At 42.2% G+C, this 27,352-nt stretch overlaps 2 protein-coding genes and 1 long non-coding RNA gene across 3 annotated transcripts in view; 2 read left to right on the top strand and 1 right to left on the bottom strand.

The window, feature by feature from the left end:
* The window catches only part of LOC138970985 (adenosine deaminase AGSA-like), a 100,380-nt gene extending 78,917 nt beyond the window's left edge, over positions 1 to 21,463 (top strand). Inside the window, exons 2-10 of the mRNA XM_070343570.1 lie at positions 11,751 to 12,106; positions 13,573 to 13,722; positions 14,039 to 14,105; positions 14,447 to 14,657; positions 15,343 to 15,470; positions 15,861 to 16,066; positions 16,727 to 16,884; positions 19,533 to 19,735; positions 20,496 to 21,463. Of these exons, the coding sequence (XP_070199671.1) occupies positions 11,758 to 12,106; positions 13,573 to 13,722; positions 14,039 to 14,105; positions 14,447 to 14,657; positions 15,343 to 15,470; positions 15,861 to 16,066; positions 16,727 to 16,884; positions 19,533 to 19,735; positions 20,496 to 20,637 (1,614 nt within the window). The 5' untranslated portion in view covers positions 11,751 to 11,757 and the 3' untranslated portion in view covers positions 20,638 to 21,463. The remainder of the gene's footprint in view (positions 1 to 11,750; positions 12,107 to 13,572; positions 13,723 to 14,038; positions 14,106 to 14,446; positions 14,658 to 15,342; positions 15,471 to 15,860; positions 16,067 to 16,726; positions 16,885 to 19,532; positions 19,736 to 20,495) is intronic.
* Positions 1 to 27,352, top strand: part of LOC138970986 (adenosine deaminase AGSA-like) — a 396,962-nt gene that overhangs the window by 343,497 nt on the left and 26,113 nt on the right. The gene's annotated exons all lie outside the window — the stretch shown is intronic.
* Positions 7,685 to 9,430, bottom strand: LOC138970977 (uncharacterized). Its single transcript, XR_011457134.1, has 2 exons — positions 9,090 to 9,430; positions 7,685 to 8,352 (listed from the first exon to the last, which is right to left on the bottom strand). It is a non-coding gene; the product is annotated as an uncharacterized lncRNA (long non-coding RNA).

Below are 27,352 nucleotides of genomic sequence, written 5' to 3'. Positions count from 1 at the left end.
GGAGCAGATATCAATGAAGATAAATTGCCATTATTTAATACTAACTTTAAAAGAAAAAATGAGTGGCTGCTGACACCAGTTTATCATCTTTAAAATCAAGGATAAGCCACAAATTGTTATTTAAAATAGCTAAAATTCTTCAGCCAGACCCCCCAACCCCTGGACCCCAGGTTGTACCCCCCTCCCCCCTCTAGCTCTCTTGCTCCGCCCCTGAATACTGTGGTGGTTTTTTTTTAGATAAAGTAAACTTGTCTTAGTTAACTTGCATATTATATATCAGGTGTCGTGTGTTTGTGTGTGTGTGTCATACTGTTAAACATGGTTATCAATTTTGCACTTGTTTTGCATGGTAGCGCGCGAATAAACGTGTCGTTTAATCGTTTTCGAGCTGGTTTATGGTTGATAAAAAAGATTACTCAAAGATGCCTCAAATTACGGAAAAGTACCAGCTGCATTCCTGATTTTCATTTGGGGGGGTAAACAGGTCTGTACACAGGGGATAACTTGTCCAAAGCGAATAGGGCAGCAGAATGCAGGGAGAGAATACAAATATGAACCTTAGAAACATTCCAACAGTAATTGGACACTCCATTCAAACACAAACATTCTCAGAAATAGTGAAACATAAATGTTTGTGGATACATGTTCTTTTTGAACCAAGTTACGCACAGGAAGAGCATGCTTGATCCATTATTGGATTGGTCAAAACTGTGTACATTTGGTCAGAAGTAGGTGTCTGTCAAAGTCTCAGTGTTGTATTTACATTGATTTAAATGATTTATATTAAATGGTTAATTGACGAGCGCAGTGGCCTAGTGGATAAGCCATCGGCCTCCTAGTCCTATACGGAAGGTCACAGTTACGAATCCAAGCTCCCGCTCCTGGTGGGTGGAGGCTGGAGATTTTTTTTGTTTTATCTCCCAGGTCAACTTGTGTGCAGACCTGCGGTTGTGCCTTATTCCCCTGTGTGTGTCCATTTAAAACAACAAGCACAAGAACAAGTGCGCATGGAAAAAATCCTGTAATCCATATTAGAGTTTGGTGTGTTATAGAAACATGAAAATAACCAGCATGCCTCCCCCAAAAGCGGCAAATGGCTGCCTGAATGGTGGGGTCAAAACGGTCGTACATGTAAAAACCCACTTGTGCAAAAGCATGAGTGAACATGGGAGTTTCTGTCCATGAACGAAGAAGAAGAAGATGAAATGGTTATTTGATCACACTGCAGATGGTTTGTGTTTCGAAGTCGTAGATCAATACTATGCCTGGGCTTCATTTGTTCTGAGGGCTAAAGACATATATTTGGTGGTTGACCTTTTACCTTTATAGTACTGAGGGTTATACAGACATTGTCATTGATTTAGTGGTTGACCCTTTACCCTTTCCTCTTACACACAAAAAATGTGGGCAATCAAAATTTGAGAATGTGATTTCCTAATTTGTCTAATCGCAGGGCCACCAAGCTGTGTATAAATACAGCTTTTTGATTTGTTCCACTTTCAAGGGGCCGGGGGCGCAACTTCAAACAATCACTCGGAGAATTAATTTGAGGGTGCTATCTACAACCTGCTAGCTCTCAATGCCAATAAGGCAAGGATATATCTTGGGAACAGTCTCAGTAGAGAAAAATTAAAATTCACAGGGACAAGCTGCTGTTCCTGCCAGTAGACATAATTATACAGTCTCATATAATTTTTAACTGTGTTCGTTTTGTACCAATGGTTTCCATAGGTTTTACATATCCATTTCCATATCCATAGAATATCTTATTTATACCCTCTTGATTATATGGGGGATATTGCAGCTAAAGAACCTGCTGCAAGAATCAACCCCAACTTACAATCAACCCCCAGACACTCTTTTTCTTCTTCTTCTTCTTCGTTCTTGGGCTTAGACTCCCACGTTCTCTCATGTTTTTAGCACGAGTGGGTTTTTACCTGTACAGTATGACTGTTTTTACCCCGCCATTCAGGCAACATAAAGCCCTTTGCTACTGACCATTGACTGAAGACAAATCGTCTGCAAATTGATCAACTGATTAGTGTTACATATATGACCATAACAGAATTACCTAAACATTTCCACACAGTATTTTTGATCAGACTCTTTATTTGTCTAAATTTACAGTTTCAACCATTCGAGCAAGCAATTCCTGTGTCTCTTTGATTCTATAAATGATTTAAGGACACATCCACAACATATTTGCATTGGACTATTGTTGAGGAAAATGTGTGTTTGGATCAAGTCTGAACTTACTGTTTCAGTTTATGTTTTGTTCGCTGAAATATATCTTATATATATTATATATATTAAACCATCACAATGATACGCGTCTGATAAAAAAGCAAAGCGAATCATTTCAGACTGCAGATTATCACTCATGGACTCTCAATTTTTGTGTGTGTTTACCCAAAAATCAATGTGTTCAGCAAGGCAGCATAAGGAACATGTAGGGCAGGATTGGTATACTTCAGCGAAGGTTTCAGCTGTTCTGCCATCAGTTCTCCATGGCTGCACTCTCCATGGTCAGGTTGCACACCTCTTGAGCAAATCTGGGCAAATATTCACATTTATTATCATTGAACTATCATGATTCACACGACTTAGTATTATTTTTTTAATGTGTACCTATTTTTACATATTAAAAAAATAATACATGTATCTGTTTAGTGAGATGGTGGGCAAATGTATAATTTGTATGTGTAGTCTTTAACAAAAATGTCATGGAATAAACCTAATATTTGTTTGCCTGGTTGTCTCTGTGTGTGTCTGCATTGTGTTTGTAAAATCAGTTTCTATGGCAATGCGTTAAATACATTTAATTCACTTACTTAAATAAATAATTCTTTTATTACCTGAACCAACGCCCCCAAAAAGGTCATCTGATGATTTGTGCCAGTCTGCTATACATGTTAGTTGGTATGCTTTTTTGTTTTGTTTTTTGGGTGTCATGCAAGAGACACTCAGTATTATTCTGTTAGCAGCCTTGTAAAAGTGATCCTAAAAATGTTCTCTAGCCCTGTTCCCCACCAGACTGTGGTCTCATAGCGCTGCATTGGACACAACATTTCGAACACAAGCACGCGATTAACAACCAAACAGACCTACCAGCACCAAATGTTTATTCATCAAATTCAATCCATCATAAAACGTAAACGTTCAAAGCTTACAACCACCCAAAATAATAAGTGTACAATAAAAAGTAAAATACCAAGAAGCAAGTATTAAACAGGAGGGGTGGGATTACGACTTTAATTCTGCACAGAACCAGTCTTGCTGCAGTGTTGCATGACTGGCACTTAGTACAGAACATGATTATGTCTGGTCCGTGCACAGGCGCACGCATGGTTACAGTTGAGGCACTGTTAAACATTAGTTTTCAACTTTTGACATTCCTGCCAGACTTCATCTGTCTTTTATTGTTGTTCATAGAGTTTTGAAAATATACAGCTGAATCTAACAAATATGTGAGTCGTATTTCAAATACCCATTTATGATTAGCTGGCGTACAATAATGGACTTATCGTTGTAAATTCATGTACATGTTCTTTGATTTGGAAAATAAAGATTACTTCACATGGATTGGTGAAACAACTCAGAAGGGCCCAACTGTATGAGTTACGACTGACCTTTTTTTTTTTTAACAATGTCGCTCGCATCCTTCCAGATATCACTGGTGTGCTGGACAGTTGAAAACTCATTTTCCTGAAGAATAAATCGGAGCACAAAGTACCGATCGATCAACCAAAGAAGCTAAGCTAACCACAACAACCCTAAGACACTCACAAACACACATACACGCACACACATACACACACAGATTTGCAAACACTATTTTGCTTCTTTGTTGGAGTGGGGCTACAAAAACAAATTTATACATGTTAGTTGAACATTGTCGCATAAACTCCATACTGACTATCCCCTTACCCGCCAAAGTACTGCCAATCGAACTTTGGACCATGTATTCCACTCATTTATCTAATTTGTGGTGAACAAATGTATTTTGACTTCGGTAAGCGCTTCGTCGCAAAATCTTCTTTTTTTTCATTCAAGGGACGTAATCTAGCTCAGCGTGTTCGACTAAATCGAATTTTTTGGGTCGAATTTATTCCAAATCCGCTTGACATATATATGAACTTGACATTCGATCTTTTCTACCTCAAATCATTGTGCCCCTTGAAATTGTCAGGGAAGCAGTACGTGAGTCTAGAGTTAATTTTGTCAGAAGCCTGGCTGACGTCCAACAGTTGTCATCTTCGAAAGCAAGCAATCCAGATCGGAATTTAAAATGAAAAAATCTAAACAAGTGTATCAACAGGAGGACAATACACCACTAAACAGTTCCGACGTTTACATGGAACGAAGAAGGAAAATCACGTGACCGCATAGACGCCTCTCATTGGCTGCGTCATTTTTTCGAGGAAACAAATCGTCTGCAACACAACTTTGTGTATGTTCTGCGACTGACGAGTCAGACACTTGTGTTTATTTTGTTGTTTTGTCGATGTAAATTCAACGATTATCGATTTTAACAAAGAAATGTCACTGCCCGATGATTGATTGTGACAACGGAAGCTACCGTCTTCTAAATGGAAAGCTAAACTTTGCAAAATTCACCAGGTTCCACACGAGTCTGTGGTGTTCATCACTTCATGCCAACCACCGTTCAGGTGAGCGCAACACTGTAACAGTTCTTGATCAACTTATTTTATTGCCTGACATTCATGCGATTTATTGGGTTTTTTTCTGCAAATTCCATAGCATGATTACAAAACCGTTTAGCTAGACCTGCATTTATACAGCTTTGAACGTTACAAAAACTGCACACCGGCACTGCATGAAATACTTGTTTGAATCTGCCGTGCATGAGGTCAAAAAATGTGGCTCACTTTCTGTGTCAGTGTGTTTCCGTTTCTTGTTTTTTTGTTTTACTTCATGTTGTTAGAGCATGGCTGTGATTAAAAAGCAATACAAAAATTGCTTTGTAGAGTCATATTAAATTGTTAAATCTGATATGCATCTGTCTGTTTTCTACAGCTTGCATCCGCATTCAACACACAAGAAGAAACCAGCACAACGAGATTAAAGTGGATTCGACTCATCAGCCGTACAGCAGAAGGCACAAGCTTTTTTTCACCTGCAAAAGATGCAAGAAAAGATGCAAGGGTTTGTTCTCAACACTTTCTTGATGGCACACCAACTGCAGAGAACTCTTTCACAACACAAAACTTGGGATACCCTGGATTTCAACACAGAGTAAGTTTTTTTTAAAATAACTTTCTTGTTATAGTTTGTGTGTGTAGATCTACGCAGTAAAGAAGATGGGAAGGTGTTGAATGTATTTGTTCACACATGCTGTTCGACCTATATCACTATATGATGTGTCTGTGCCTTACAGCTTGAGTGATTTAATTGAATTTTCGTCTGTTATTCGTGTGTTCTGAAATCTGAACAAGAATGAATGTGGGAAGCCAAGCTGAGTTTCATGTGGGTGGTTTGTTTCCAGAGTGCGATTTGATCAACATTAGGAGAGCTCTCCATAGAAGCCAAAGGAACAAAAACAAGTGTACTGGGGAATTCACAGAGGGAGTTCTGTATTGCACTGAAAATGACTACAGTGGGTCCAAATGACCACCTTTATAAGTTGAAGTTGGGGGCATTGAACCCAAACGGACAACATATGTGGAGAACCCTGCATGAAGATGTAATGCTACCATAAATACTGACAGAATGAACCCTGTTTGGCAATGTTTCAGACAGCAAGAGTGCTGATAGACATACCCCGACCAGAGCACCGGCTAGGCAGAAGAAAATGGGCAATGCGAGATCTGGAATTCCAGTTTTAGGCGTGCCAGGCCCAAGGATCATCAAGGGAGAGGAATGGTGCAGCTAGTTGATTGCCAGAAAAGTGTGACTCGGGCCCTGAACAAGACCCATTCGCAACAGAAACATTTCTGGGTGCTCTTGTTGACTCACATGCGAAGCAAAAGTGAGTCTATGTACTCACCCGAGTCGTCCGTCCGTCCGTCCGTCCGGCCGGCCGGCCGGCCGGCCGTCCGGAAAACTTTAACGTTGGATATTTCTTGGATACTATTCAGTCTATCAGTACCAAATTTGGCAAGATGGTGTATGATGACAAGGCCCCAAAAAACATACATAGCATCTTGACCTTGCTTCAAGGTCAAGGTCGCAGGGGCCATAAATGTTGTCTAAAAAACAGCTATTTTTCACATTTTCCCCATTTTCTCTGAAGTTTTTGAGATTGAATACCTCACCTATATATGATATATAGGGCAAAGTAAGCCCCATCTTTTGATACCAGTTTGGTTTACCTTGCTTCAAGGTCAAGGTCACAGGAGCTCTTCAAAGTTGGATTGTATACATATTTTGAAGTGACCTTGACCCTGAACTATGGAAGATAACTGTTTCAAACTTAAAAATTATGTGGGGCACATGTTATGCTTTCATCATGAGACACATTTGGTCACATATGATCAAGGTCAAGGTCACTTTGACCCTTATGAAATGTGACCAAAATAAGGTAGTGAACCACTAAAAGTGACCATATCTCATGGTAGAAAGGGCCAATAAGCACCATTGTACTTCCTATGTCTTGAATTAACAGCTTTGTGTTGCATGACCTTGGATGACCTTGACCTTGGGTCAAGGTCACATGTATTTTGGTAGGAAAAATGTGTAAAGCAGTTCTTAGTGTATGATGTCATTGCTAGGTTCAGTTATTTGAGGTCAAGCATGTGAGTCGTATGGGCTTTGCCCTTCTTGTTTTTGCTTATTTGTTGATAGTTTTTTTTTTTTTGTATAAGCAGATGCCAACTTAGTGCACACCCGTTCTGCGCAATCTTATTGCAATGATTAAGCTGACTAAGGAGAACAATAGACTGATGAGACAAGTGAGTGTGTTCAAACTACAGATTGCAAACATGGTTAAGAAAAAGAACGCAGACAGGAAAAATCCATGGTTATTCAGAAATCTGATTTCTTGCAGAACATATCATATTGCACTGGTATAGCCACGACCAGTCTCTTCCAATTAATTCATGTGTTTAGTGTCACCCTTTGTAACAAGATGGCAGGAAAAAATCAACAATTCTAAAAAGACAAGAATTTTTAGCGATCAAACAATGAGTATTGACCCTAAACGTTATAGTATAGATGAGATGTTGTTTATGCAACAGAGACGAGGATTAGACCTTGAGGATCTAGCCTATCGGTTTTGCTAATATAGGTACAATAAAGTACATGTCACCAGAGTGGCCAAGAGCAACGTTAAACAATTTACTGGTTCGTTTTCATTTGTTTGAATGTTTCTCTCTTCTTCCTGCGCACAGTCTTCTCTCCATTTCATGTCCCCTGAGGAAAAATGTTTGTTTGGCTCACTTTTTGTGTGTGTCTTTATTGATGTTTGTATGATGCAATGAGTGTGTCAGAACAAAATACGAGTTCTCGTACTCTGAAATGGAGAATGAGAGACAAGACAAAGCATTACAGCACAAAGTCAAACATATCAGCACTTGCAAACAAAATGCACACAATACAGTCAGCTCAAAAAACTTTACTTCTGTTGATAAACGTTATCACTAGCAGCAGATCAAATCTGATGACTTCATCCACTTGGCAATGAACATATTGGGAAGAAAGATATCTAGTTTTATATATTTATATATATATACCAAAAACACACATGTAGTACAGTAAAAGTCATATCTATAATGGTGTACACAGGAACCTTCCTTTTCAGAACTCCAAACAATAATCTGATAAAAAAAAAATTCAGTACAGAAAAAGAGGGAGTCTTAAAATGTAGGTTTTGACAAGACAAACATTCATATTTTAGATGCGACCCACCCTACTACCTTTCAGGCTGAAAACTTACAGAAACGAAGCAGCTGTTCAACAATGTTGCTCTGCCCATTACATGTACGTGTAAAGAGTAGAGCTTAATGCCTGGATCTGGCAAAGCTTTTACATGAGTTGACAAATTGTTGAAATTATTAGAGTCGTCAGGATTGTTTACTTTGTGGAAGGGTTGCTCTCCTTGTTTATCTGTGTGGTTTCATAGTTAAGAGGAAAAAGCTGTTTTGTTAATACCGCTTTCCCTACTTCTACTAGTTCCTCCTCCTAAGTGCATTCTGTTGCTGCCTGTATCAAAACGGGCAACAGGATTGGATTACTTTGGGAACAGGAGGTTGTGATGGCTGGCTCTGGGTAACAGGTGGTTGTGATAGCCGACTCTTGGAGACACGTTGAAGTCTCTTTCTGGTTTTGACAAAGATGCAATCAGGGGCTTCCTCCTCCAAAATGACTTGCAGCCTGTTGCACATAGTCAAAACACTGCCAAAAGGGAAAAAAGAAAATAATCAATACGAGAAAGAGAAAGGAGACAACAACTTTTACTAAAGCATCATTTAGGACAATTTACCAAGTTGTACATAACAAATTGCTCACAAATTTGAGTGCAACTTGCATGAAGAGCATTGCAAAATTAAGACAGTTACAGGGATGGCCAGATCTCAAAATCTTAACTTGCCAGACAGGCGAGTCATTTCAAGAAAGTCCAGTCCACCAAAAAGAATTGCTTGCCGGGTACAAACCACAGTTGCTATAACTGCATTGTTTATAACGTTTTGAAACTAGAGTACAACCAGAAGTGTTGCATTTGACGAGAATTTTCACTAGCCAACCAGGCGAGTTGCCAAGCGGTTTTAACTAGCACAGCGGATTTTTTGTACTCGCCCCTGGCCATTAGTCAGATGATTTGACCATCCCTGGATTTAGAAAGTCTGTTCAGTCATTGCTGATTAACTGTATCACTATCAGTATCACTGCACTTTTTTTTTTATTATATATACATGTATATAACATATATTGCTGACAGCGACAGGCATAATTTTAGTGTGTATTAATACTAGTATGCTGGTTTTTCAGATTTTGACACATTCCCTGTTTACTGAAACCGAAATGGTGTTAGACCGCACAAACCATCTTGCAATTCAACTTGAACCATTCTCTTTTTCAAAAGTAAAGTGCAAATATGATATATTTTAAAAAAAAGTAGAGAGGTTTCCTACCTGTAAGCCTTTCCTCCTTAAAACTCGTTGACGAGGCGATGCATGAGGTCGAGCTCACACTCACAGGCAGCCGTCTGCTTATGGTATTCACTGATGGTGATGAAGACGCTTGGCCACAGGAATCGCCCATCTTGCTGCCTTTTAATCCAGTTGTGATGATGAATGGATCAGGATAAGGCACCCCTTTCACATACAACTTCTGCTTGTACTCTCGAAGAAGCACCCTCTCTGCATTTTCTGCTTCACGGTCGACAGGAATCCCATCTCCCAAGTTCCAAAGCAGGAAAAGCTGTAAAACAAAAAGGCCTTGAGATCAAATCACAGTTTTTCGCACCTGTGGAAGGCATTCTTTTTTCCCCCTCATCACCATTTTTATGTAAACTTACAAAATACTCACTCCATCAGCCTGAGGTAAGCTTAGAAGCTATACAAACTGGCAGTAGCAACTTAGAAATGCATGTTTGTTGTTTCTTATCTTACCCACACGTCAGATTGAAAATGGAAAACTTTAGCATACACTATCGAAACATACATGTATGCATCACGAATCGGAATATAGTTATGCTTCATAGTAAGTTAGATTCCGTGGACAGATCAACGGCACTTATTCAAGTTTTTGACTTTATATCAACTGAAAAGTTAAGCGTATCTGAAGAGAGAGCACTTACTAAGTTACTGTTAAACTTTCAGGGCGGAAAACCGGTCTTGGGAACATAATGGTACATCGGTACATCGCATCATTCCAAAGAGTAAATAACGAAAGAAATAAAACTTACCTAGCTACAAGTTCCTCGTGTGCATCTTCCACACTCCTTTTCCGTACACACGACAAGGTTTTCGATGCTTCAGTGCTCCACAGTTCTGGATGGAAATCTCGCTCAAATCGCACATGTTTCAAGTTGCTGAGAAGCTAGAACGACGCGTTGTTTACTCGAAAAAATGCTACGCATGCGCACTGTCGCAATGGCCGCGGAACTGTTTACTGGTGTATTGTTTGTGGCTTGAAGATTTTGAAAATGCTGATTAGATCTAATACCAAAAGCATGAGACTTATAGGCTAAAGAAATATCTCCTATATAGTACCCGAAGGAGCACGATATGATGAATACCCCCCAAAATACAGAAGAGGTAGGCCTAGATCTAGTGAGTGTTGGGATACAACTTGGCTTTAAAATACCGAACAGATCAACAATGCAACAACTTGACCTGGCTGAGTGGCATTGGGAGAAGAGAAGGGTAAGCTTATGCTAGTCATCATGGAACATCGTATTTTACCTACCAGTTGAATACTTCTGGTTGCATTTTCACTCAATACAATAATCAAGTTCAGGTTCGATCTCTTCAAACATGACATCAGGGGCCATGCCGATGAAAGAAACTGAAGCGCCGATGAACGTCAATTTCATTTTTGTAATACTGATGCCATAGAAAATACTCGATGATCTGTCGCGCACGCAAACACACACAGGAAATAAAAGAAATAACCTTGCCGGCAAAGCATGAACTAACCTTATTCCACTGAAGGCAATAAAAGCAGAAAAATTGGTTTCACTTTTTAATTTACCAGTTCCTTTTGGAGTTCAAGTACTGAACCAATCGCTTGTCTTGTTACGTTCTTGATCAGATCGATTGGCATAGCAACCAGTATCGAGATGCGCAGTAGCGATACTCTTGAAATTCGAGTCCGACCAATGAAATTACAGAGTATCGATACTCAAAGTCTCGATACTCGCAGTATCGAGGGAAGACCAATGAAATGAACGAGTCTCGATACTCGGAGTATCGAGACTTTGAGTATCGAGACTTTGAGTATCGAGACTCAGTCTCGATACTGTGGGCCTTTTGGCGCACCAGGGTGCTGTTCACACTCGAGATCAGAATTTAACCAATCGTTTTGTAGACACTCGATACTGAACTAGGGCGGCATGGCAACCATACTCGATACCACGGATTGGTTCATTTCCATACTCGATACTCGCAGTATCGAGGGAAGACCAATGAAATGAACGAGTCTCGATACTCGGAGTATCGAGACTTTAAGTCTCGATACTCCCAGTATCGAGACTCAGTCTCGATACTGTGGGCCTTTTGGCGTTCCATAAAAGCGCCTCGCCAGCAGGTTGTTAATGGATTTTTTTGCGAGTGGTTATCGACAATTAATGACCGGTAATTTTTAATGAGTTGGGGCATTCTGACCAATCACAGGATCCGTTTCATTAAAACGCAAACTTGATTGAATTACAATATCTATTCATGACAGATACTGTAGTAAAATAATTACATTAGGACGTCAGTAAACGTGCGCTCGTGCGTGTGTGTGTGTGTGTGTGTGTGTGTGTGTGTGTGTGTGTGTCGAAGCTGAGCGATGCCCTTATCCCATGTAAAACCTGGTCACTGACTGTTGTCAAGACGGAAAGAAAAGTAGCCGTTTAACATTGGCGTACTAATAAAAAAAAAAATGCAATGACACCAATTTTATTTTTGTTGTGGACATTTCAATTTCAGGCCGAATTAACTAATTAATCCTATTTGATGCATCCAAGCTGAAACGTTGGATTTACCTGGGGCTCGAAGAGCAACAAAAATGACATTATTATGCTAATAATAATTAGTCAAGTATCTCACACTTCTCTGACCATGTATTCCTCTCACGCTGTCCAGACCAAAGATGGCGGACCGACTGACAACAAGACCGGGCTGGATGAGTGTCGTCTGCTTGCTTGGCCTTGCGGCCATTTTGATTCATTGCGTCACAGCAATCCCAGCAGACTATGCGGCAAAGAGAGCCGCCCTGATCAAAGCAGAAAAAAGTTTACGGACTGGAGGAACCGGTTCCAGTTTGAGCCACGATGAACAAATCGTGGACAAGATTCTGATGCTGGAGAAGCGAAAGCTGATCGAGGCAACTCGAATGAACGGGTCTAATTTCGCCGCCCGCTACAACTTTCTCAACATGACGGCACGGGCTGACATGGAAGCTACCAGGGGCTTTCAGATCATCAAGAAGATGCCAAAGGGTAAGCGGATCACTTGCTGGGACAATCTAGTACTCCGATATATCTATTTAAATTTAAGAGCTTTTTGGGTGCTGCCGAATTCCTACTGGATGCACACACACACACACACATACACACACACACACACACAGAGGCACACATACCAGACATGGGACTGGTCCGAATTTTATCGGAATTCCGATATTTTCCTTAGCTCACAGACCATTCTTGAGATCGATGCAAATTCGTTGAGAAAAAAAAAGGGGGGGGGGGGGTGGTGGTATGAACCGTTCAGCTGAAGCTGTCTGCGTCTGAAGTCAGTGCATTCGTACCCCAGCACTCGCGTGAACCCATAGCAGTATCATGGGTCGCGTTTGATTGGCTGTCGATCTCCGACAATTATCGCCTCGGCCTAATTATTCACCGATGGCGGTTTGTGGGTTGTTTTGATTGGCTGCCGATCTCCAAACGCCGAAGGTAAAAAAGGTAGCATCATGGCGTCTGGATTCCGTATTGTTTTGTCGGCTGTGGAAGCTCTTACGATCGACGACCAAAGTGTGAAAAAAAAGTGGAAAGCCAACTGGCTGTCAAAAGAAGTGATTGTCATTATCAACAAGAAAGAAAGGCGCCAGCTCATTGGCGACAGTATCGCCAAGATATCCATTCCCGGTCAGGTCGTGTGCACGTGGTGCGACAACGGCCACTGCGTGGTGAAATACGGACTTGGTGGAAAAAATGTGTTGGTTCTGAAAATTTTCAAGTAAGTGTTGTGTGTGTGTGATTGTTATAAATTACACTTTTGTTTAAAATGCTAAAACATATTATTCTTGTGGTTTTTATAGCTTTTTAAAAAGGCATGATCTAATTTTTTGCCATCAGGAGAGGCTCCAAAATGGCCTTTATAATTCTAACATTCATTTTCCGTCAGGGGGGCTTTGCCCCCCTGAACCCCCTACCGGGGCGTTGCCCCTGGACCTGGTCCCCGGCTGACTTTCCTACTTTTGGAACATTTGCTGGTCTCATGTCTGACATACACACACACACACACATACACACACACACACACACACACACACACACACACACACACACATACATACATACATACATAAAAAGGTGTTTGCTTATTCAATTTTGACCCACTGCTCTCAGAAATTACAAATTGATCTTACTCTTGAATGTCCCTGCTACTCTGCCCTGACGGGGTACAGAGCTATTGCTTATTGGCTGTTGCTGACCTATGCCCAATGAATCCACGATTAGCTCTGTTAGGCCGATTTGCATAATGTGTACGTCTTGGTGTTGCACGTGTCGTGCACAATAAAGCAACCGGGAGCATTGATTGGCTAGTTTTAACATATTTGCATAATATATGCATCATTCGGTGTGTAACACGTGCTCAAGGATTCCTTGACGAGCTTTCATTGGTTTCTCAATACGATTATTGATTGGCTCCCTTTGACCTATTTGCATAATGTATGCTTCAGGGGGAGTATTGCACGTGCACGACGAAGCCATCACGAGCATTGATTGGCTGGTGAGCAACGTCACGTACCGGGACAACTGCTACATGTGTGTTGACAGCAGTGACTTCCGTGTCAATTTCCACTTCTACAAGTCCCCGCCGCAAGATGCAGGTACCGTGCGTTCAGTCTGGCATTGTGCCAGTGATAATAAATGACTGTTCAGTGTGTGTGTGTGTGTGTGTGTGTGTGTGTGTGCCACGGTGTGTGTGTGTGTGTGTGTGTGTGTGTGTGTGTGCCAGTGCCGGTGTATGTGTGTGTGTGTGTATGTGTGTGTCACGGTGTGTGTGTGTGTGTGTGTGCGTGTGTGTGTGCGAGTGTGTGTGTGTCACGGTGTGTGTGTGTGTCACGGTGTGTGTGTGTGTGTGTGTCACGGTGTGTGTGTGTGTTAAATGTCAGCAATAAATATGTCAGTGACGTGTATTTTCAGCCTGTGTGTGGAGACTGGTGTCGGCTTTCAGAGGGGAATCTGGGGATGCAGCGGCTTTTGACAAAACGTAAGTCTATCGCAACAGTAGGTGTGTAACAATTACACGCATATGATTCTCTTGCTTTGTACTTTATAACTTGCATATTCGGGACTTTCTTTCCACCGTTTGTAGTCTCCTTTATTTTCATTTTGTTAATTTTCTCCACTGCACAACAACATGTCAATGGTGGTAGCCGACCCCACCACTGCCCCGTTCGTATTCTCTTTCTTTATTATTTTTTTATTTTCGATTTCCACTGTTCACAGATTGCACAACAACTTGTCAATGGTGGTAGCCGACCCCACCACTGCCCCGTTCGTATTCTCTTTCTTTATTATTTTTTTATTTTCGATTTCCACTGTTCACAGATTGCACAACAACTTGTCAATGGTGGTAGCCGACCCCGCCACTGCCTACCCAGACCTCAACACAACTTGGACCAGGTTCCTGGCCTACTTCGCTCAGGTGGAGGGCTTGGTGCTCTACGCACCTGTCTTCGCAGACTATCTGTGGGAGGGCATGCTCCAGTTCAGGGAGGATAATGTCCAGTACCTGGAGATCAGGGGGCTCCTGCCTCAGGTATAGCTATATGTCTGTCGTGTGTTTCGTTGTGGCGGTGGACGATCGTGCCTGTAGTCTGGTGTGTGGTTTGAGCACCTCTGATGTCTGTCTGTCTGTTTGTCTGACTGTCTTTGTGCATGTCAGTCGGTCTGTCTTTTGTCTGAATGACTACCCTTGTGTGTCTGAGCGCTCGTTGAGCGCGCGCGCGCGTGTGTGTGTGTGTGTGTGTGTGTGTATGTGTGGGTGTGTGAGCGCTTGAGTGTGTGTGTGTGTGTGTGTGTGTGTGTGTGCAAGGTTTCAAAGTTTTTTTGGTTTTAGCCCCGCGTTCTTGTGTGCGTGCGTGCGTGCGTATGTGTGTTCGGACTTTGTCTGTGTAAGAGTGTATGTGTGGTCGTGCGCACATAACTTATGTTTCAGTCTTGTCTTTGTTTTATGTCTGTCCTTGTTTCTGTCTGTTTTTCTGTTTGTCCGTGTATGTGGCTGTCTGCATGATGTTTATGTCTGCTTGTCTTTCTGTATGTGTCTGTGTATTTGTAGATAATTGAAAAAAAGCGAATGACTTAAGATGAAAGAGAGATGACGATGATGATGATGATGATGATGATGATGATGATGATGATGATGATGATGATGATGACTTGAGTGCTAAGCAGTAAAGAGGCAGAAAGAGATGTATCATCTGTCTATGTCACTGTGTGTCTAGGTGTACGAACTGGATGGCACAGTACACGACGCAGACTGGGTGCTCAACGTCTACAAACAGGGAGTGGCGCATTTCGTTCAGCAGTACCCGGACTTCACGGGGGCCAGGTTCATCAAGACCTCTCTCAGGTCAGTGCAAAACGTACACCTGCACCTTACACCCCTTTATGGTCAAGCTAATTATTCAGTGCTATCATAGTTTTATGTGACTTTACCGGGGCCATGTTATACCTCTCTCGGGTTAGTGGGCAACATACATCCGCAGTTATATACCTTCCTCTTGTGACCAAGCTAACTGTTCAGCATTCAAGGTTAGCGTCAATGTGCGAAAGTGATTCAGCACACACAAAATCCCTGATCTGCACAGGAAGCAACATGGCTGATGGTGTTTGGTATGTGTCCAAGTGGGGGGAGGATGGTCTTATCCCATCTGGGCCGGGCAGATCTGAGGTGGTAAGCCAAACCGTTCTGACAGGATTGAATGTACCTTGAATCATATTCACCGTCCATCTTGTTCAGGTTCAAAAATTCGTCGGATATCCTGAGCGACGTGAAAGAAGCCATGAGGCTGTACCTCCAGAACCCAGGCTTCGTGGTGGGCTTTGATCTGGTGGGGCCGGAGAACTACCTCCACCCCTTGATCTACTACGTGGATGACCTCCTGTACCCGTCTAAACAGAATCCACCCGTTAAGCTACCCTACTTCTTCCATGCTGGAGAAACAGGTGGGTCTTTATCCGATACAGGACTGTCTTAAAACGGAGTCGGTCCTACTTCTTTTCTTCACTTTTGAGAGACAAGAGAGTGGAAAAAAAGAAAAGCTTCCTTTGACTTGTTCCGCTATATTGTATCAGTGTTTGGACCAAAAGAAGCACTTCAACGGACGCCAATAACAAACTGAGCATACTTTTTTTTAACTTTAAATGTCTCAAAAACGGAAAAGCAAAAAGTCTAAAAATCGGTTCCGAAAGGTTCGCAAAGTGCAGGGTCTCAAACCAATTTGCTCAAAGCATAAGTCGATTCTCGTGCTTGTGCAGTATAGGGGGTGCCAACAACAGTGAAGTATAGCACACATTTGTTTCGTTGGTCAACAGGTTATCTGGCTTGTACTTGTACCCGGAAAGGTTATTTTCATCATAGATAAGAGACCAGATGCTATACGCTATGTGGACACTCACTATTACGGTTATTCTATGGCAGTTACAATCAACTGGTTCCTGCGTACAGTTGGTTGAATGCTGCAAAAGCTGCGTGGTGTACCTACCTCTAAAGTGTCATGACGTGTGTTGTTGAACAGACTGGCACCTGCGTACAGTTGGTTAAATGCTGCAAACGCTGCGTTGTGTACCTACCCCTAAAGTGTCATGACGTTTGTTGTTGAACAGACTGGCAGGGGTCGGCCGTGGACTACAACCTGGTGGATGCCCTCCTGCTCAACACCACCCGTATCGGACACGGGTACGCGCTCTACAAACACCCGCTGCTCAAGGACCGGATCAGAAAGCAGGGCATCGCTGTGGAGGTCAACCCCATCTCCAACCAGGTCAGTCCTTCATCCACAACTCTCGGCTCTATGGTTGGCCATAGATCATCTCCAACCAGGTCAGTCCTTCATCCACAACTCTCGGCTCTGTGGTTGGCCATAGATCATCTCCAACCAGGTCAGTCCTTCATCCACAACTCTCGGCTCTATGGTTGGCCATAGATCATCTCCAACCAGGTCAGTCCTTCATCCACAACTCTCGGCTCTGTGGTTGGCCATAGATCATCTCCAACCAGGTCAGTCTTTCATCCACAACTCTCGGCTCTATGGTTGGCCATAGATCATCTCCAACCAGGTCAGTCCTTCATCCACAACTCTCGGCTCTATGGTTGGCCGTAGATCATCTCCAACCAGGTCAGTCCTTCATCCACAACTCTCGGCTCTATGGTTGGCCATAGATCATCTCCAACCAGGTCAGTCCTTCATCCACAACTCAGCTCGGCTCTATGGTTGGCCATAGATCATCTCCAACCAGGTCAGTCCTTCATCCACAACTCTCGGCTCTATGGTTGGCCGTAGATCAGCAAAAGGCTGACCATCAATTATTATTAAGGTCTTAACAAAAATAAGATCTTATTTTGTTTCTCCCTGAGCTTTTTGTACAGCCGTTAAGATGTACGACCTTATTTTAGGATTTTCATCCTTTGTGTCAACCGTCAAACGGCTGTCCAGCCTATCTCTGGCCTAACCAGTTTCTTTTTGCAGGCCCACTTAGGAACCCCCGATAACGGAGTATGTCTGCATTAATGGCATTCGAGTAAACATGGGAGTTGACGCCAACGAACGCAGAAGAAAAAGACGAAGAGAATGACTCTTAGGAACGAATGAGATCAACATAAAAACAAGTCGCGTAAGGCGAAAATACAATATTTAGTCAAGTAGCTGTCGAACTCACAGAATGAAACTGAACGCAATGCCATTTTTCAGCAAGACCGTATACTCGTAGCATCGTCAGTCCACCGCTCATGGCAAAGGCAGTGAAATTGACAAGAAGAGCGGGGTAGTAGTTGCGCTGAGAAGGATAGCACGCTTTTCTGTACCTCTCTTTGTTTTAACTTTCTGAGCGTGTTTTTAATCCAAACATATCATATCTATATGTTTTTGGAATCAGGAACCGACAAGGAATAAGATGAAAGTGTTTTTAAATTGATTTGGACAATTTAATTTTGATAATAATTTTTATATATTTAATTTTCAGAGCTTGTTTTTAATCCGAATATAACATATTTATATGTTTTTGGAATCAGAAAATGATGGAGAATAAGATAAACGTAAATTTGGATCGTTTTATAAATTTTTATTTTTTTTTACAATTTTCAGATTTTTAATGACCAAAGTCATTAATTAATTTTTAAGCCACCAAGCTGAAATGCAATACCGTAGTCCAGGCTTCGTCGAAGATTACTTGACCAAAATTTCAACCAATTTGGTTGAAAAATGAGGGCGTGACAGTGCCGCCTCAACTTTCACGAAAAGCCGGATATGACGTCATCAAAGACATTTATCAAAAAAATGAAAAAAAGTTCGGGGATTTCATACCCAGGAACTCTCATGTCAAATTTCATAAAGATCGGTCCAGTAGTTTAGTCTGAATCGCTCTACACACACACACACAGACACACGCACACACACACACACACACACACACAGACACACACACACACACACACACACACACACACGTACCTAAAGTGTGGATGGTTACCTAAGAGGCGGCACTGGGTGTAGTGCCTTTCTAGTGCACTTGCACTACAACAGCACTGGGTGCAGTACTCGCTCCGGCATCGAAGAATTTTGCACTAAAAAATGCACAAAATTTGACCTATTTCGTCGCCTATAGAGGACGGAAAGAATGTCATTTTGAACATTGTTATGACATTCTTTCCGTCAAAAAAGTCAATTTAACGGTGTTAAATGAAGCGACCATCCACACAATTAGGTTGCCATCCAGAGTTTAGGTTGTCATCCACGTGTGGATGGTTGCCTTATGGTGATTTAGGCAACCAAACCTGTGGAAACATGGGTACACACACACACACACACACACACACACACACACACACACACACACACGCACATACACCACGACCCTCGTTTCGATTCCCCCTCGATGTTAAAATATTTAGTCAAAACTTGACTAAATATAATGAACGGAAGGACTAACATTTGCATGACAGTTAAAGCATTCAGAAAACCGGATTTAACGGACTCCATTCAGATGACACCAGCATGATAGCATCCCGTTTAGAAGAAAGAAAGACTTGCCGACCATTGTTGTCGCACTAAGTGAGTGTAGTTTTGCTCCATAATGCGTACCCTGCATTTTTTGCTGTTTTTTTTAACAAATAAAAATAGACCTTCGTTTTCCAACACCCCCAATATTTATTTCTGTAATTTTCTTTTCCTTTGGCGCGTGTGTGGGCGGGGGGGGGTGGTTCTGGTCTTATGTTTTGAATCAGAAAATCCCCCGAAAGCGGCGTATGGCTGCATGAAAGGCGGGGTAAAAACGGGCATAAGCTTACACGTAATCCCCCACTCGTGCACAACATAAGTGAACTTGGGAGTTTCAGTCCATGAACGAAGAAGAAGAATTAGAAAATAAATTGTTTTGTGTGCTGTTTGTCAACGGAGCTGGCTTTTCTCTGCAGGTTCTGAAGCTGGTTGACGACCTCCGCAACCACCCAGCGGCCGCTCTCATCGCAGAGAACTTCCCCCTCGTCATCAGCTCGGACGATCCCGCCGTCTGGGGAGCCGCGCCTCTTTCTCACGACTTTTACGTCACTTTTATGACGATGATCGGGGAGGACGCGGGCCTGGCCACTCTAAAACAACTGGCTATTAACTCACTGAGGTCAGTTCTTTTACTATAAACGTAGAGTGTTACGTCCCTTTTATGACGTTGACAGTGAAGCAGGCGGGATCTATTGAATCACATTGAATCAACTTGCCGTTAATTCGCTGAGTGTTCATATATATGTGTCCGTTGACTTTTACGTTATGTTAATCACGCTGACAGGTGAGAAGACTTAATGTCAGTTTCTGGCTGTAATTGTTTTATATGGCTTTGGTGTCACGTTGGTTGGAGTGAAATGAAAAAGGTTCATTTCGCCGTGATTTAGAATGGGACAGTCTTCCCGTTGTTCTATCTCTGCAGTCTGTCTGTCTGTCAGTCTGTGTGTCTCCGTCTGTCCCTATTGTGCTACAGGCAAAAGTGAATAGACACACTCCGGAAATCAGTCTGCCTGGTTTGCACGTGTTGTGAAAGAGTGAATACTATTGCGTTTAGCGAAGCAAGCTTTCAACGCTTCTTCTTCTTGTCCACGTGTTTCAGACACACCCCTCGCTAGTGACTGACCGATAATATGTCACTTGAAAAAGTTTGACTCACTAAAAGCAAGAGTATTCACTCTTTCACAACACATGCAAATCCGACATCGAATATTGATACCATTATCATCATCGCTCATTGTATCTCAGCTGTAGGCCTACATAACTACTGATGTGCACACAGTGTAACCCGCCACCCTGACATGTGTTTTTACTCTTTTACTCTTTATTTGGTGTTTAACGTCGTTTTCAACCACGAAGGTTAATGTGTTTTTACACCACAGGTACAGTGCCATGCAGCCCATGGAAATACAGAAGGCGGTTACCCAGTGGAAGATGAAGTGGGACTCCTTCATTCAGCAAGTGATCCGAGACTTCACCAGCTCTGACTGGGGGGGGGAGGATAGAGTTACGGACGAGCTATAGTTCACTGTATACAATACCCTTAACCTTCGCCTTAGGTCGCTAAAAACATTCTTTGCAGCACGTCGTGAGTACCCATGTAACCATACTTCTCAAAGAAGGAAAAACATGCACGGGTAAACAAAAAAAGAAAAAAATACAGAAATCAGGCTTTTCATTGAATTAGATTATCAAACTAAATATATTTCCGATTTTGTACTTACATTTATCTTTTACGTGTTGTGTAATCACCAAGTTAATTCTTTCCTGAAATAAACAGGAACCATAACTCAGCTTTTATTTTGACATCGAACCCACAATTATCTCCCTTACACTGTTAGAAGTATGGTTACATAGTGTCTCACGACGTGCTGCGAAGATAGTCGATGTTTGACCTTTGTTTATTTAATTACCTGTCAATCAATTTTAATGCGGGTTTAGGAGATAATAGATTTTTAGGTGTTTGAGGCATTTCCAAAAGCTCATTACAGAATTCCACCTAGTTTTCGAGATATTCGCAATTAAAGTCCGGACTGTTACTAAAGTACTCACGACCTACGGCGAAGGTTAAAGAAGAAAAAAAGTGTTTCCTTTTTTCTTACTCAAAAATGTTTCCCACCCCAACCCCACCCCCATATCTTGGCTGACAAAAATTAAGAAACAAATCATTTGTGAGCCCAGCAGGTCAGTTGGTAGAACACTGACCCAAGTGTTTGAATCCGGGTGAAGGGGTGGGGGTCAGAAAACTTGTTTGCAAAGTTTCATAAAGATCTGTCCCGTAGTTTTTTTCTGAATCGCACTACAAACACTTAGTGTCCTTAGTGCCCTGGCGCAATCCCAACCCACCAACCCCCCCCCCCCCCCCTTCACCGCCCTCCCCCGCCCGCTCTCGTCAACTATCACACGCACACACACACACACACACACACATTGACACACACACACACACATTGACACACACAAACACGCGCGCGCGCTTTCAAGCGCACACACACATTGAGTGAGTCTATTCTAGCCACTGCTTGTACTAAAACGATAAAATCCACCTAACAAGTCCAGATTTACAGCTCCAAGCGATTTACAATTCCAATAACCTCTTACACACACACACACACACACACACACACACACACACACACACACGCAAACTAACCCCTCATAGCGATAAGAATAAGTTCAGTCAATAACTACATTTCTGACTATTTACAATAAGAATACATGCTCTCTCTCTCTCTCTCTCTCTCTCTCTCTCTCTCTCTCTCTCTCTCTCTCTCTCTCTCTCTCTCTCTCTCTCTCTCTCTCTCTCTCTCTCTCTCTCTCTCTCTCTCTCTCTCTCTCTCTCTCTCTCTCTCTCTCTCTCTCTCTCTCTCCCTCTCTCTCTCTCTCTCTCTTTGCGAACATGATTTTGAAGCGCATTCCATAAAGTCGGTATCTGATATCTAAAGTGTTTCGCTAATGTTTTCGTCCTGATCTTTGGGATGCGGAGGATTTTGTTTCTGGTGATGATCTGAGGGAACGGAATGGTTCACAGATGCTGAAGGAATTTGACAGGTAGGGGGGGAGGTGTGTGTGTGTGTGTGTGTGTGTGTATGGGGGGGGGAATTTTATAAACGTTGCACCCTAACACAGCTAACTTGTAATCTATCCTGAACTATGAAAGCAGCAACACGCATACTCACAGAGGCACAGAGAGGCACGCATGTTTGTGTGATGATTTGCACGAATAACCATTGAAATTTAGTTTTGATACAAACAAGTGACATTTCCATTGAGCACACAGGTGCTTAGCCAATGTGTATTGAAACTCGTCCAATTATCGGAAAATGTCATAATTTTTTGGCAATATAATTATTTAACATCAACAAAAAGACTACCGGTGCCGGCTTCCGTACATAACTGAAACAGTCCGTGGCTGCAACAACAATTCGCGGCATCAGTACCATTGGACTGTGGGAGGTCGTACACTGCTAACACTGCGACGCGTACCCAAAAGCTACGGACACTCTTTTTATCAGCTGATGATACGAACACACTTGCATATTGGGACACAACTAATTGTGTATTTCCGTTATAATGCATCACGTTACCTGGTCAAACTCCGTCAGTCTCCAGATGGAAATGTCCTCCCTGACCAAAACCCCGCTCCTACCATCCACAACAGGGAGGACATTTCCAACTGGAGACGGAGTTTCATGAAGATCTGTAGTCCAGTAGTTGTCTCTGAATCGCACTACACTCACACAAACACACAGACAAGCACACAGACACACGCACATACACACACACCTGGGTGAATCGGTTACTTTGCAAAAGGGTTCACCAAGAATTCAAAAGTCTAAATCGAGGACGCGAAGCGCCTTAGGCTGATCATAAGAATGCGCCCCCCCCCCCCCCCCCCTCCCACCCGCCCCGAAAAAATAATCTGTCGTGAGATTCATTACACATTTTGTGCACAGGTTCCTGTTAGCAATGTGTACAAAGGTTGGGGTTTCCTGTACCGGTCCTCCCCCCCCCCCCCCCCCCCCCCCCCTTCTCAATTTTCCCCCTGACCGCAAAGAGGCATCCTCTGTACCTCATAGGGGGCCTCGGCGTCGCATGGACCCATACCTCATAGATCAATTGGATATTGCTAAAAAGGTGTTTGGGGAAAGCTCCTTTGAACGGAATCGAGGTAATAATTTATTTCAAAACCAGGTGTTTTTTTTGTGGCTAAGTGTCTGTTCTGCACGAACATTCTATAACTTGTTAATCTGTGTCCGAATAATGAACTGTTAACAAAGTTACTCGTATGGGTCCTCACCCTCCACCCCTCTCTTAATACGTACATTTTCACACTCATACAACCAAATGGACACACACTAACTGTGACACTGCACACACACACATCCACACACGAACACATAAACAGACAAACTGGCAAAGCGTGTAGATCCGTGTAGATGCGCAGGTCCGCTTCGCAATGCCGTAATGGACGCCCACTCTCACTTAGTAGATTCCTTTCTTAAACTATTTATCTGTCACTATTTCTCAAAACTTCGCTTTCTCGCACTCAAGAGGACATGCACAGACACACGGGCACACACACTCATACAACCAAATGGACACACACTAACTGTGACACACACACACACACACACCGTGCACACACACACATCCACACACGAACACATAAACAAACAGACAAACAAAGCGTGTAGATGCGCAGGTCCGCTTCGCAATGCCGTAATGGACGCCCACTCTCACTTAGTAGATTCCTTTCTTAAACTATTTATCTGTCACTATTTCTCAAAACTTCGCTTTCTCACACTCAAGACGACATGCACAGACACACGGGCACACACACGCCCGCCTCCCCCCCCCCCCCCCCCCCCCCCCCCCCCCCCCGCGGGTTAGGGGGAAGAATTTACCCGATGCTCCCCAGCATGTCGTAAGAGGCGACTAACGGGTTCTGTTTTTCCTTTTACCCTTGTTAAGTGTTTCTTGTATAGAATATAGTCAATGTTTGTACAGATTTTAGTCAAGCAGTATCTAATAAATGTTAAGTCCTTTGTACTGGAAACTTGCATTCTCCCAGTAAGATAATATATTGTACTACGTTGCAAGCCCCTGGAGCAATTTTTTTATTAGTGCTTTTGTGAACAAGAAACAATTGACAAGTGGCTCTATCCCATCTCCCCCCCTTTCCCCGTCGCGATATAACCTTCGTGGTTGAAAACGACGTTAAACACCAAATAAAGAAAAACACACGCCTGCACGCACTCACACAACAAACAACACACACACACACACACACACACACACACACACACACACACACACATGAGGAAGGGATAATCACACATTTTGCGCCAGTGAGGTAATTAGATTGGTGAGAGTGGGGTCTGAGGCTGGTGAGGGATTTGGGGGTAGGACCGACGAGAGGGCACGGATTCGGCGGTTTGCCGTGTCGAGTCAACTTCATATAGATCTGTGCAGGCGACCAACAGCCCCAGCCGATCTGGATCTGTTCAAGTCAAAAGTAAAGTCAAAGATACGAAGAAGTTTACCGAAAAACATCGATCCCAAGGACTCATGTTGTAACTTTTCAAAGCAGTTACATTCAATAAAAGCTCCATCCACATTAAACCGAACGGGAATCGTCGAAGATCCACGCAACTTCACTGCAATGTCGAAAACGAACTCATAATGTCACCGCAGATCAATAGTTGGTTTTGGTTTTGTGTCGCAGCAAAGAAACGAAGCAAATCTCCGGCTTTTATTTCACACTAAAAAATCGTTCATTTAGCGGGTTATTAAAATAAATTTCTTTGAGGTTGCAAGGCAATGGCATCGCTGAGATGTACTCCTTCGAGCACACAGGTTAGAAATTGACTGCATTTGGGCGCTTTTTACGGCCAAAACAGAGTGACCTTTTTGACGGGTTTATGGAAAAATCACTTCGGGGGTAGGTCTAAAATCCTGTGTACAGTGCCAAATCATACATCCTTTAAAAGAGCAAAGCATGTTCTTTATTCTAACATATCCAGGGGCTAGGGTAAGTCATAGATATACTGAATAGACAGTATCTGTCTATAATAATTTATATCTTTGGGTAAGTGTATTCCATTCCTTCGATAGTCTCGTCATCTACACTTGCGTGAAAAATGCAATTTTGAGTCTGTTTTGCATAAAAGACCCGCGAGATTTGTAGAAGTCAAAACAAGAACTTACAGTCCAGCCTCTCAACTTTCGTTCCATGCAATTTGTTTGTCTGTACACGTATAGACTGAGGGGTGCCCCGAAATGATTTGTAATCACAACATTCACAGACTTCAAATACGCCATTGAAAAACTCGTCCACGTGCGTTTTAGATCTATTTACTTGGGTGACTAATTGAACTGTCGTACCTGCCAAAGGCCGCCGCTTCGCGTAACAACTGAAATGACTACCAGAGTCGCAAGGCTCGGGATAATATTTACAAGAAAGTCATATTTCGTTGTTCTAGTCCGAATGAATATGAAGATATGGCGAGTTGAAAACGCCGATTCTTTCGCCAGAAACACGTCTGTTCCATACCGGAAAAAAGGAATGGACTGAGAGCTACAAGAAGCACGGCGCCGTCACCGTACAATCGACCGAATGATGTTATTCACACAATACCATTTGGCGATCTCTAAAATATCATTTAAAAACAAACTAGTTGACATGTAATGAAACTATTTACTGAAATCAAGAAGTATCTTAGTTCTAGCAGTACATATTGGGCACCCCCTGTCGAATGCACACTGGACTCTGTCTTATGGATTCTTGTGCAAAGTTTAAACAGAGGCATTTTATGATTTTTAAGTTGTGCTGTACAGTTTGACGTCAGTTTTCAAGTAGTGCTTTTGCTGTGTGATTATTTTGATGTGATTAATTTATTTGTACCGTCTGTTTATTTTTTTGTGTGGGTGTGCCAAGTTTTTACAGAGGTGTTCGCCTGTGAATGTTTTAAGTAGTGCTGTACAGTTTGATTCCAGTTCACAAGTAGTGCTTCTGCTAAGCATCAAGATGTGATTCATTTATTTTTGCTGTCTGTCTAAGTTTTTTTTGTGCCGTCTGTTTATTTTTGTGTGTGGGTGTGCCAAGTTTTTACAGAGGTGTTCTCCTGTGAATGTGAGTTTTTGGTAGTGCTGTACAGTTAGACCCCAGTTCACAAGTAGTGCTTCTGCTGATCATTAAGATGCGATTCATTTGTTTGTGCTATCTCTTAATTGTGTGTGTGTGTTAAACAGACATGTTCTACTGTGGCATTTAGATGTGCTGTACAGTTTGATTGCAGTTTACAAGTAGTGCTTCTGCTGTGAGATCATTGTGATGTGATTAATTTATTAGTGCTGTCTATTTGTTGGGTCAGTGTGCCAATTTCAAAGTGTGTCTTCTGTGACATTATAGTGCTGTACAGTTTGACCCCAATTTTCTAGTTGCTTCTGCTTTGTGATCATAATGATGTCACTAATTTTTTTTCTTGTAATTTTCTTGATGTATAGTTTTTTGTGTGCAAACAAGTATCTTCTGTAACTTTTGAGATTTGCGTTACCGTTTGACCCCAGTTACCAAGGTTTGCCTCTGCTGTGTGATAATTGTGGTGTTATAAGTTACGTTTTGCAGTCTGTTGTGATTTCTTTGCCATCGATCCATTTTCATGCAAACAGCACAAACTAAGCAGTGACGTACTTTGTTTTAATCAATAAGGCAACTGAGGCGGTTACAAAAACTTGTATGGAAGCTTTGTGCACTTATACAATATTTTTTTACCCTTGAACATTTCTTCTGAATTCCATCTTCTAATTTTTGTATCTCTGTATTTGTGAACAACAAACTTGCCTAATGATGTTTGCCTTTCCATTTTGTGTGTATAAAACTAAATGAAATGGTGTGTGTGTGTGTGTTCATTGGTGCTCATACATTTTATGTGTTTTTTGTGGGAGAACTAAAGTTTTGATTTGCATCACTGATTTCTTTGTGTTGGTGTTCCTGTGAGACTGTGGGGTCAAAGACAAGCATTTGACCTAGGGTGTGAGTGTGTGTGTGCATTGCTCCTCAAGCATCATGATGTATGAATTGTCTTTTCTTTTCTCAATATGATATAATATATATACAATTTCACGTGGCTTTCCTACAAAGACAGAGAAGAGGTTTTAATTCCTGTTATTAGTAGTATGATTCAGAGTGAATCAAATGAAATATAATGCATGTGGGACGTACAAACAAAATCTA

This window comes from Littorina saxatilis, linkage group LG7 (genome assembly GCF_037325665.1).
Source record: "Littorina saxatilis isolate snail1 linkage group LG7, US_GU_Lsax_2.0, whole genome shotgun sequence".
Lineage (NCBI taxonomy): Eukaryota > Metazoa > Mollusca > Gastropoda > Littorinimorpha > Littorinidae > Littorina > Littorina saxatilis.
The sequence above is the reverse complement of the archived record's forward strand: the minus strand, read 5'-3'. Positions and strand labels throughout refer to the sequence as shown.